Source organism: Argiope bruennichi, chromosome 9 (assembly GCF_947563725.1).
Source record: "Argiope bruennichi chromosome 9, qqArgBrue1.1, whole genome shotgun sequence".
NCBI classification, from domain to species: Eukaryota; Metazoa; Arthropoda; class Arachnida; order Araneae; family Araneidae; genus Argiope; species Argiope bruennichi.
Genome location: NC_079159.1, coordinates 87787559 through 87801282, shown reverse-complemented (window position 1 = coordinate 87801282; position 13724 = coordinate 87787559). Strand labels below are relative to the sequence as shown.

Sequence of the window (13724 nt, the reverse complement as noted above, 5' to 3'; positions counted from 1 at the left end):
AATCCATTCTTTGAATAATTCGGCTGTTTACAACTTATTTTCAATTAAATATCGATAATTCAGAATTATAAATTTTGACGGAAGCTGTTATTGAATCTGACAAGAATCCACGCACTTTCTTTTGAACAAAATCTCAAATAATTTCTCAAAATCCAGAATTCTCTCGTTTTTTTTTTTGTTGTTGTTTTTTCAAATGACATCTTAATAACAGATCTCATTTTTCCGAGCAGAAAAACGATCGCAGGAGGAGATAATGTTCGGCAACCAACAGAACAAGCCAAACGGTCTGGTGGACGACCTCATGGGTATGTCCGAGAACGGCGAAGAGGACGACAGCAGTGCTTCCGTCTTACCGGACAAGAAGACCGCTGGTGCGCAAGGTAAGAAAGCGTGGACATCTTACCTTTTCCTTATGGCTGGTACAGATACTTTATCTCTTCCCCACCAGCATTAGATATTATGCGATACTTCCACGATGTTTTTCGATATTACTAAGATATCTTAGATAAGCGATACAAGAGCAGAAGAGTGTAAAAGAGAAAGCGATATTTTTCCTCGGTCATTATATACCATGAGATTCTGATAGGGATTTCTTTACACGTGTCGATTTAGGCAAGGGAATTATAGGGATCTTTTAAAAGAATTTGTTTAGATTGACAGATTTTTATCCCTTCACTGGGAGCGTGAGAACAGCTGATTTAAGCATTTTTGCAGTGCTTCTGTAGCATTAATTAAATAAAAAAAAAGATGGAATTGGATCAGGAAAAAAGAGATCCCTTTAGAATGAAGTTAATATGGGTTAAATTAAGATAAGAATGAGAAAATTTATTAAGATTTAAATTAGATTTAGAGATATCATTACACACTCACACACACACACACACACACACACACACACACACACACACACACACACACACACACACATATATATATAATAAAGACTTTTTTAGAAAGAAAAATTGCAACCCTTATTACTTAATCGCCAGTTAATAAATTCTTCTCTCCCCTTTTTGATTTCAGATGATGAGCACTCATCAAACGACGAGGCAAAAGATTCGAAAGACGAAAAACGGGCCCCAGCACCAGAAGACCAGCCGAATGATATGATGATGGGTTCTGGAGCAGAGAACTGGTACAACACCCTTCCGGTCTCCCCCAGTGCTATGCAGTATCTGGCCAACTCGCAGGCGATGAAAACCATGCGTAAGTACATTTGGACATCACACACATTGCAATCTTGTACATCCTTTTTCATGAAAGAAAATACCTCATCGAAATTATCACAAGTAATTTCTGCTTTCAGTTGGTGAAAATTTATATCGAATCTTACAAAGGAGTGTCTTAAATATGGGTGGGGAAACTTGCTTCCTTACAAAAATGGTGTGGGGTCAAGTAACCCGCAGTCTGTCGACGGGTCATAACTCTGTGTGTAGGAGGGGGCCTAGAGGCGTGGGTAGACGTAGTGGAGACTATTTGCGTTCACCACAGTGCCCGTTTTAAGCTTCGCTACGGTGCCGTCTTTCAGACCATCTTGTATCTTAAAGCAGGTCAAGAGTAGTTACCCAGTGCTAAAAGATAGCGAGTATCGGGAGTCTTGCACTGAGTTACAGGAACTGAATCAGAATACAACAACTACCATCTATTCACACCTTAAACTCTTGCAAATATACACTCTTGCAAGATATAGGTATCATATCAAGCATTAATAATTTTTGTAGTTCTATGAGTTACAGAAGACTTTTTGTTTCTATATCTTATAGTCACTGTCTTACATAATTTTGAGACATGATCATTCATTTTAAGTAGTGAATAATTTCATTTATTTTAATAGTGAATAATAAATTTGATAGCAAAGCAAAAACTCAGAGACGTGGTTAATTAGGGCACATAATTCACTTGATGACAACATAAGAATTTATTACCTCTTTCTAACGCAATTTATTTTGCAATTAAATATTCATAGCTCACACTGATCCTGCATAAAGCGCAGAGGGCATCCACTACACAATAAAACATCACATTATATTTATCATCTAACAATTTAGGTTGGTGCTGCGATTATGAATGGCATAATGAATGATATAAATATCATCTGAATAATGTTTTGCAACAATACAAGAAATTGTTGTCGAGTTTTCTCTTTACTTTCATGGATTGTCCCTCGAGGGCACCTCGTAATTGAGGATGAGAAGCTACCAGCATGGTGGTTGGTTCTCACTACCCTGGAGAGTATATGAAAAAGTGGAGGTTAGGCTCTTCCCATCGATGATGGGACGTACTTCCTGTGGGAAGGGTTGTATAGTGGCCAGTGAAGGCTCTTTGGACTCAACCATAGTTCCCACCTTTGTTACTGTAGCGGCGACCCGGCCATTCAGTTTTTTATCTGTGTTACCTTCATGGATGATTTTTAATATTTTTTAGCAAGTTTGCATCTCAAAACAGAAACTTATATGTCTTATCTTTCATATCAGCAGCTTCGGAAGACTTCAGCAACAGCCTGTATGACCAGGAGGACCTGTACCGTCGCAAGAGACAGCTCATCAATCACCATGGCCTGCCCCTCCAGAAACGCAGCCTCAGGAGCTCCCTGGGGCAGATGATTCAGAAGAGGGGTATCCGCATGCCCAGGAGGTCCATGAGGCTCAAGAGGCAGGTGGACATGGAAGACCTTCTCAACCTCTTCGGAAACGAACGATTCTATGATGAAGACCAGCAAGTAAGAGGGACAATAATTTTGATATCACATTTCAATTTGATTACAGATACCATTGCAGAAACCATTCTGCGTCTATCAAGACTATACTCTCTAATTTTCAAATTTATTGGTTGAAATGTTATACGTTGCTGAATTGAAACTTATGACTTAAATCAGATTATTTACGAAATGTGTTTTGGAAAGATTTTCTTTGCCTTGACATCTGAAATGATTGCAATCGCAACTCCTAAATATATATTTTGGATAAATATTAGGGTGCCCTATGAGTTTCTTTCCTATTTCTAATATGAAATGAATACACAATATTTACTGCTTAAGACATTATTTATTTTGTTATATAAGAACCCTTTTGCTCTATTACCTTCTTCCTTCTCTCAAGAAGCTTCATTATGCCTTCTTTCCAAAATTGTTATGTTTAGGAAAAGAAATAATCCTCGAGGTGCGCTTTTATTTCGCTGATGAATTTAAAGCGCTTATAGCGAAGAGAATTTTTTAAGGACAGAAAAAAGTAATAATTGGATGGAGCGAGATCTGGAGAGTATGCAGGATGCAATAAAACATCCCAATCAAATTATAAGAGCGTTTTTCTTACGACAAATGCAATATGTGGTCTCGCGTTGTCATGATGAAAAACAAGGCCTCTACATATTTTGGATAAATACATATTTTGGGATATACAGTCAAATCTGTTTTTGTGCCATAGATAGGAACTGTGTAAAAGAAATCGCAAAAAAAAATATTCTGAAGAAATAATCCTCGAGGTGCGCTTTTATTTCGATGACGGATTTAAAGCACTTATAATGAAAAGAGTTTTTTAAGGACAGAAAGAAGTAATAATCAGATGGAGCGAGAACTGGAGAGTATGTAGGATGCAATAAAACATCCCAATCAAATTATAAGAGCGTTTTTCTTACGACAAATGCAATATGTGGTCTCGCGTTGTCATGATGAAAAACAAGGCCTCTACATATTTTGGATAAATACATATTTTGGGATATACAGTCAAATCTGTTTTTGTGCCATAGATAGGAACTGTGTAAAAGAAATCGCAAAAAAAAAAAAAAAAAAAAAAAAAATATTCTGAAGAAATAATCCTCGAGGTGCGCTTTTATTTCGATGACGGATTTAAAGCACTTATAATGAAAAGAGTTTTTTTAAGGACAGAAAAAAGTAATAATCAGATGGAGCGAGATCTGGAGAGTATGTAGGATGCGGTAAAACATCCCAATCAAGCTGTAAGAGTTTCTTTTACGACTAGTACAATATGTGATCTCGCGTTGCCATGATAAAAAACAAGGCCTTGTCGGTCCATTAATACTGGCCGTTTTATTATTATTATTATGGTATAGCAGTTTTCAATTGATCCAGTTGATGACAACATTTCTTAGAATTTATTATGTCACCTAGAGGAAGGAGCTCGTAGAAAATTACGCCTTTCTAATCCCGCCAAATGAACAAAAGAACTTTTTTGGGGTGTAGTTCCGGATTTGCGACAGTTGAAGGCCTATTGTCCTTACACCAAGAGCGTTTTCTATGCACATTTTCATATAAAATCCAGGCTTTGTCTCCAGTGACAAACCGCTTTAAAAACGAGATGAGAAAGAAACTTTTGGGACACCCTAATGCATATTTTGGAATAAATATGTATTTATACATATTTTGGATAAATACATATTTTGGGATATACAGTCAAATCTGTTTTTGTGACGTAGATAGGAACTGTGTAAGAAATCGCGCAAAAAAATATTCTGAAACTTTATAAATAGATATAACAAATGAATTTTTTACAACATATTATTTTTGTTTTTTGTTCTTTACACGATAAAAGGGGACCGCATAAAAAAAGTTTCACTTACAAAATCTGTGGGCTTACGAAATAATGAGAAAGTGCTTTCCAAATAAAATAAATAATTAAATTAAACATGGAAACTTTTTTGAAAAAAAAATTAATTTCTCATTTTAAAAAGGAGAAATTTTCAAAATGCACATTTACTAGTCGTAATCCAAACCGCACATCTTTTCGTGATACACTTTTTCAAAATCACTTGAAGATATTAGAGTTGATTTATTTTTGGAATTTATTATTCATTTTATTTTGGAATATTGGAATTAGTTTATGTGATATGTACAGGCATTATATACCATACACATAGTAATAGTGTAAATGTGCACTGACTAGGATTATTACACCGTTGAAAACATTTCAACAGTGTAATAATCCTAGGCATTGTTGGAATTCATATAGGACTTTTAAAAACTGGCTCAAAATAAATCGCACAAAAATAAAATCGCATACAAAAGGATCACACAAAAACAGGTTGTTTTGACTGTAGTGGTTTTAACAAAGCAGCGATAGTACTTTCCCTGCAGTTTTTATAACCTTGTAAAATATGGCGAGTTTTGTGTTATTTTTATTGTGTAATAAAGAAACTAAAATACGTATATTTGGCTCCTTTACTTTTTCAAAATTTCACACTAATCTAGAATTTTTTTTATCAAACTGTTATATTTCTTAATTTAGGAATCATAGCGCATGCATGGCTAGACTGTTGTTAAATCGTTGATGTACCTAGTAAAAAAATTTAAAGAAAAATTTATTATTACTGTAATAGATAAATCAGCAAATAATTTCTGTTTAATTTGTAAATCTTAATATATATATAAATTACGTGTCACGTTGTTTGTCCGCGATGGACTCCTAAACTACTTAACCGATTTTAATCAAATTTGTACACCGTGTGCACTTTCATCTAACTTAAAAGATAGGATAGCCCTTTTTCTGAATTTTTAATTAGAATTTTAATTATTAATTAAAAACTAACTTTCCCGCCAAAAAAAAATCTTTTCACCGCCAAATGAGTACGGCTTCAGTTTTTTTTCCCAACAGTCATGAAGCTAGGCTTAAGATTTTTCGGCTGATTATTTGAAACGATTACATTTATTTTCTTAATGTTTCGTTATTTTATATTCCTAATTCTGATAATATGATCTATTTAAATTTCATTAATCTGTGCGTTCATTTTTTTTAAAAATCGCTGTATTCACAAAAGATAGGAAAAATTCTAAAGGTGTTTTTTTCGGATGAAAGGAGAACTGAAGCGTGGAGATTCGCCAAAATCTCGAGATCGAATGTTTTTATTATTATTATAGTACTTTCTCTTTGTATATATAGTCTTAGTATGAGAGAAGTAAAAAACATATCGCTCGTAAAAAACTTACCTCTTCTTATCAGTTTTAGATGACTTTATTCTGCAAAGGGGTGATAAGCAGGAAGCAAAAAAAAAGAACTTCTCCGTTTGTAAGGCAATCTCTTTTGAGCTATTTTGTTACAGTTTTATTATTCAGTTTTCTTTTATAATACGTTATGATTCGAAAGTTATATAATGTTTCAATACATTACATAATTATCTGCTCCTTATAAGGGAAAAATAATTATCTGCTCCTTTTGAGGGACATCATCAAGAGAAAAGATTATCTCACTCTTATTTCAGTATAAATAAAGTTTATTGGTGAGTTTTCGTATCTGAAGATAGGCAGTAGGAATAAATTCATTACATTCCTGTCTTTCTCTAAATTTGTTTATTACAATCACCTAGAGGACCAAAAAACACAAAATACAGTGATGCTCTATAGCCTTAATTGGTCACCTTAATTTCATGCAAGAAAAAAACCCATTCCTATGCTTTAATAAATAGGAATTTATTTTACAGAAAATGCTGAATATATTATTATAAATATCTGAATTACTGCCTTATATCAATAAACGCTAGTGACATTTTGATATGAGAAATTATCTCGAGAGAGATGAAGGGAAACGCAAAGCATTTCTTTTTCTTTCAATTTTAATTTTTTAAATCAAATATGCTCATATTTTGGAAAAATAAAAGATATAAAAATCAGAATGTCCCTAAAGTAGCAGACCAATGACATTTGCTTTGCTACTTTATTAATTTAAATTAATTTTTAAAGATGTCTTAAAAATGAATTTTAAAACAATATTTTCCATTCCAAACAGTAATTTTTTTTTTGTAAATGATACTTGTAAAAATGATCTGTTTGTTTATATTTGTATAAATGTCTCATGTACTGTCCTTAGTGTATTAGTGTATATAAAGTGTTAGCTGAATTACAGGCTGATCTGAAAACAATTTAAAAGAACTTCATCGATGGCTTTAATAAGAAATTATTCTTCAACACACGCTTTAAAAATATTTCGATATAAAGTATATTTAGGGGAGTCTTGTCATATTTGCCATAGAATTTAAGATATCTATGCCAATAGCCATATGCTAACTTGTACTGTATACAACACACTGGCTGCTTGACTCGCCTGTGATTCACACTACAATCTCTATCATCCTCTATCTAATTAAATTACACTTTCTTTATTACATCTAAGAAATAACAAAAAAAGTGTCATTTATACAGACTGATGATTTGATTTGCTTGTTTGTTTAGTTATATTAACGTCCGGTTGTAAAGCAACACTAGGGCTATTTAGGGATGGACCTCGTCATTTTGAACCGCGATCAGATGACGAGGACGACACCTGATCCTCCCTCTCCACGTCACACCACACCAGCGGTAGGACGTTTGGCCTGACGGATTTAGCGTGCAACAGATCCCCGTACACGACGGTTCTTCGGTGGAATCGGGTCTCGAACCTAACGGCTCACGAGCCAAGACCTTACTACCAGGCCACCGCGGTGACTAATGATTTAAATCACAAGCGTTTAGTGAAAATGTTTTTAAAAAATTAAAATTTATGTTTACAGACAAAAAATATTGGTAAATGCTTTGAAATGCGTTTTCTTTGTTATATTTATTATCTGTCTGTGTGAAGGAAATAATCAATTTCCACAAAAAAAGAAAAAAAAAATATTTAAGCAGAAAACAAAACAAAACAAAACAAAAACTTTAACACGTTCAAGCTAACAGCTCAACTATCTGCCTATCAGGCGTTTAAGAAAAAATGATGGTGTTCTCTTGCTTAGATTTACTTCAATTGGACATTTTAATGTATAGGTACATTAAAAAGGGAAAAAGATTTTTTAAAAATATTATTTAAATGGGTTTAATAATTTTTTTCGCTCATAGATGTCTCCTCAATCAATCTATCTTATCTAAGGGTGCTAATATACATTTTACTTATCTAAAAAAATTACAGAGCAGAAAAAAAAATGAATTTTTTTGAATTATTTGTGATATTTTTCCTTATTATCTGGTATTTAAAGAAACACATTTTAATTCAAACGTTTCTTCTTAATCATGGACTTCACTTAACAATAAAATGTTAAAATTATCAGATGTGCATAATTGCAATATAGGACATACATGGGAGCGATGAAATATAATCTTGACGAAAATTCCAAAAGAATAATCCATAATATGATATACAATGCTTGATAAGTCTACTGCATTCTTAATTTGAGTACAATGCAGGAAATTTATTAATTCCTAGAAATGATTACAATTCTGGATTACTTTAATTGGTCTAACTTAAAGAGAAATTTTAGTTCAAATGCCATATGCCAATTATTAATTTAACTGAATGTTCGAGTTATTAAATTTATCAAATATAGTTGCAATATGAATCACGAAGTGGCATAATCATAAAAATAATAATTTTAATTTTATAAGTCTATGGTATTCTTAATTTGCATTTCTACGAAATAACAAAAAGTTCACATTTGATATTCTCGAATTCATATAAAAAGAGACTAAAAAAAACGAATTAAAATAAAAAGTATCATACACATCCAATAATATCAATTTCCATTTCATTCTATTTTTGCATTGGACCTCCCCTCTTAGAATTGTTCACTCTCCTCTCCTGCCCGGAAGTTGATCGCACTACCCTGACCCACATTTCATCCTGTATCTTCTGCCAGTGCCTGCGTGAGACCTCGTTTTAGGTTGAGGGAACTTTGGGCAAGCATCGACCTCCTTACGTGTTGGCGGTACCCAAGGGCCCTGGGATCGGAGGTCAACGGGATCCTGAAGGTCGCGGGAGGACCCGTGAAGGTCGCTACCTGTGCTTTTGAAGGGCAATCTGCGAAATTTTGGCAATATGACGAAGCGCTGAAGGTCGTTGGTAGCTGGATATTTGGTTCTGGACGAAAGGGTGAATCGGGTGTATTATCCAAGGCCGATTGAGGAGGGACTGAAGAGTTAAACGAGATTTTTGAAGAATATTTGGCGATGTTCCAATAAGATTGTGTTCCTTGATGGACAAAACTGTATAGATTTAGCCATCAATGCGCATAAATTAATAGAGTTTAATTATATCAATCGTGAGAGAATTTAATAATTATATATTTTTAATGGTTTAATGAGTGTTTTATACATTATATATATATATATATATATATATATATATATATATATATATATATATATAAATTTGATGTTTGTAATTATAATATTTTTATTGTAATTGATATACAGTAGACTCCCGATTATCCGCGGGCGGGTTATCCGCGCCTGCCGCACAAAGTTTTTTTTTTTTTTTTTTGACTGATTTTTTCAAAAGGGTGCAGTTTTACAGTTATGCTTTTGTAATTACATAATACATTACAGTATTAAAACAGTACATATGTATTAATTTTTCTGTGTATCCTTAACGCCTCTCGTAAGTACAAAGCACTTTTCTGTTTTCATGAACAAAATGCATTTTAGGTTAGTTTTGAGTGATATACTAAAATATTAAGCGTTAGTTAAACATTTCCTGCTGTTTATTTTACGTTTTATTGTACATAAAACGATTTTTCAAAATTGGAATGACTGTTTTCTCTTTTGCTATACCCGTTTTTAGCTTTTTTCGGACTATCCGCGATTTTTGTTATCCGCGGCGGCCACGCCACCCAATTCCGCGGATAATGGGGAGTGTGCTGTAAACATAATATTAAGTGTAATATGATGCATATAATAATATATAATCATAAATGTATTTCAAATAAATGTAAATCAAATTTGTATTTGTATGTATATAAAATCATATATCGTTCAATAAATTTATGATCATATATCATCGTATTTATCTTTTCAAGAAAAGTACGGAATATTAACATATCATTCATGAACTAAATTAATTAATACAGCTAGCAAAGAAAACTTTGAAGTAGAAGACATTTTAAATACATAAACAATTTTCATTTAATGGGCGCAGATTATCATAAGAAGTAATATATATATATATATATATATATATATATATATATATATATATATATATATATATATATATATATATATATATATATATATATATATATATATATATATATATATATATATATATATATATATATATATATATACATGCTTAAAGTTTAAATATTTTAAGTTTAAATTATAATTAAATATTTTAATTATTATTTTCATTAAAATTTCATTATGAATTGAACTTCACTTTTTTTTAAAATTAAATTTTAGTTTTGAATTGTTGAATTGCAGTCGTATGATATTTTTCCAATATTTCATTGAAATCTATTGCGGTGGGCGTCACTTGTAGAGATAAAATGACATCCGAATGATCGTTACACATGCAAATACAAAATGCCTTAAAAATAATGTAATTCTGGATGAATTTAAGGATGCCATGAAAAAAAGATCATACAACATCATTCTTACTATTGATTAGAATTAAAAACAGAAAAATCGATATAATGTACTAGATAGAAAATATTCATACGCATTTCTATTTTTAAAAATATTTCTTGAAATGTCATTGAGACTACTGGATTATCAATATTTTTTTTTTGAATAAATCTTTCATATGAATAATGTTAATGTGCATGCCATAGGATCTTATTTACCTTCCTAAGGGTCGAAGGACTTGTAGAGTTTCAAGGGTTGATGGTTGTTTCTCTTCTGGCTCTTCATCATCATTGTCTCCATGCTGTACTTCTTATCTCATCGGTTCATCCGTACATGACCAATTGTTCCTTCTGTAATTCCTTCTCAATTTACGTCAACGTTAAATCTTTGGAAATGTTTACTGACTTTTCAATGATTGTTGCCTTCTTGAGTTGTCCTAATAAAATCTTCAAGTCAAATCACCTGGGCATCGAAATGGATTGCTACAAGCAAATTGGTGATCAACAACACCGACAAAATTTCTATGTCTTTTGATACGGACTATCCGTTGCTTGCTACTTTGATCGACTGATCATTAGATCCTTGATCTCTACGTAGAATGTCTAAGGTGGTTCATTTACAGGTTGTGAGTCATACATGCAAATTTTTGTAATATATGTAAATGTAAATGTATTTTGATACGATCCTTTCTTGCTGCTTTGATCGACTGATCATTAGATCCTTGATCTCTACGTGCAATGTCAAAGGTGTTTCATTTACAGGTTGTGCATCATATATTCAAATTTTTGTAATGTATGTAAATGTATTTTGATGCGGACGATCCATTTCTTGCAAAGTAATGTCTACTTTGATTCACTGATCATTAAATCCTTGATCTCTACATGCAATGTCTAAGTTGTTTCGTTTACAGGTTGTGCGTCATACATACAAATTTTTGTAATGTATGTAAATATAAATGTATTTTGATACGGACGATCCGTTTCCTGCTACTTTGATCGACTGATCATTAGATCCTTGATCTCTACATGCAATGTCTAAGGTGTTTCATTTACAGGTTGTGCGTCATACATACAAATTTTTGTAATGTATGTAAATGTATTTTGATACGGACGATCCGTTTCTTGCTACTTTGATCGAATGATCATTAGATCCTTGATCTCTACATGCAATGTCTAAGTTGTTTCATTTACAGGTTGTGCGTCATACATACAAATTTTTGTAATGTATGTAAATGTAAATGTATTTTGATACGGACGATCCGTTTCCTGCTACTTTGATCGACTGATCATTAGATCCTTGATCTCTACATGCAATGTCTAAGTTGTTTCATTTACAGGTTATGGGCCATACATGCAAATTTTTGTAATGTATGTAAATGTAAATGTATTTTGATACGGACGATCCGTTTCTTGCTACTTTGATTCACTGATCATTAGATCCTTGATCTCTATATGCAATGTCTAAGTTGCTTCATTTACAGGATGTGTGCCATACATGCAAATTTTTGTAATGTATGTAAATGTAAATGTATTTTGATACGGACGATCCGTTTCTTGCAACTTTGATTCACTGATCATTAGATCCTTGATCTCTACATGCAATATCTAAGGTATTTCATTTACAGGTTGTGTGTCATACATGCAAATTATCAGTACTGCATAGTTTTCTAATTCTCACTAAAGTCCCAAAATGAAATCTGAAAGAAAAAAATGCATAATGTAATATAAACGAAACTTTCATTTTAAAAATTTAAAAATTTAGAAATGGTTGTTCCAATTAGTCCAATTGTATGTATTTTTCAGATGACTCCACATATCTTTGGAGGTCGGTCACAGACCGTAGCTAAGCGACATGTACGTAATTTTGAAATTTATGATAAAGTAAAAGTAGATAGAGAGCAGATGTAGAGTTACTATTCTTAGATGCACGTTATTTTATGTGCCATATTGTAAATAAAAAAGTAGATGTAGATTTGAAAAGCTTAGATGAACGATATCATATGACAGATACATATAGTAGATCTAGATTGGGCATGCATAGATGCACGTATAGTGATATTTTGTAATGCTGATAAAGAAAATAGAAACAACATAAATGCAGATCTGGCACTGGATCTGATATTTTATAATATTGATAAAGAAAGTAGATGTAACATAAATGCATATTTGTTACAGTTAGATGTACATAATTTTGAAATTTAAACTGTATAGCATATAGAAAGTAGATGCTGTAGACGAAAATAGTCATAGCATTTAGAAAATAATGTACACATGCACATATTATATATTGCACATTCTATTATATATTAAAAGTAACCTCATCAAATTCTCGAAAAGAGAATGATTCTATTTGCTGGTGTTTGTATCAATATGAAATCAAGGACAATAGTCACTGGAGAAGATATTAGTTTTACTGACTATTTTCAGCACAATTAAGACATTTTATACTATTCTAAAAAAAAATTATTATTTCTGGAATTTTTCCTGAAAGCTTTAGTATTATATAAAACAGATTTGTCTTATATTTAAATATATTTTTTCTTATTATTTTTTGCACTTTAAAGGAGAATTTCTCAGGCATTTTAGAGAAAAAAAATAGTTGCTACCGGAGACCATGTACAAAACATACTACTCATAATTTCTTTTCATTTTAGAAAAATATAACACACATAGTTGATAATATCTATGAGTGGTTTAATTTCCAGTTAACAAGTTAAACAAATTAGTTGGGAACATGAACATCCTGTTAATAAATATATATAATATATAAGTGGCAGGTATTATCCCATTTTTTAAAACTGTTTTAAACACCAAGAATGGTCTATCAATATAATTTATTATTATTATTTGAAAATAGAACACACTGTTCATAAGAGTATTATAACATAAAACGGCGGTTTCCGATTAGGTTTCTACCCAGGACCTCTAGACTGAAAGTAGCTTATATGGATCAAAACTATTTATTATAAGTCTAGTAGCCTAATAAATAAATTTTGAAAGTATATTATAATTAAATTCTTTGATATATTATTAACATATGATTATGGCATATTATTAACATTTTATCAATGTAATTGGTCAGGTTCCTGTTTGTTTCATTGCGTTCACTTTGCTATTACAGCACCGGATGCCTTCGTAAATAATAGAGTGAGTAAATAAAGAGATCCTGATCGTACAAAAATGAGAAAAATATCCTAAAGTAGATTATTAACATAATTTTAAGTTTAAAATGTTAAATTAATTTGACAATTTCATTAAAAATAGTATCTTGGGCTGCAAAATGCTCCACCCGTTATCACATACATGCATTTTTATAAACATTATATCTTGCAAGTAACTACAGAACTTGTTATTAAAAAAAACTGGCAGAACATTTTAGTTCAGATTTGAATCATAAAATTGTCTAA

The 13724-nt window shown here is 31.8% G+C and overlaps 1 protein-coding gene across 3 annotated transcripts in view; it reads left to right on the top strand.

Annotated features, from left to right (window-relative positions):
* The window catches only part of LOC129984502 (uncharacterized), a 61357-nt gene that overhangs the window by 35247 nt on the left and 12386 nt on the right, over window positions 1-13724 (top strand). Inside the window, exons 3-6 of one of the 3 annotated variants that reach the window (XM_056094393.1) lie at window positions 231-380; window positions 1024-1206; window positions 2478-2719; window positions 12121-12171. In XM_056094393.1, the coding sequence (XP_055950368.1) occupies window positions 231-380; window positions 1024-1206; window positions 2478-2719; window positions 12121-12171 (626 nt within the window). Of the gene's footprint in view, window positions 1-230; window positions 381-1023; window positions 1207-2474; window positions 2720-12120; window positions 12172-13724 lie in introns of all 3 variants that reach the window. The other 2 variants (XM_056094392.1, XM_056094394.1) reach the window with 2 other exon arrangements.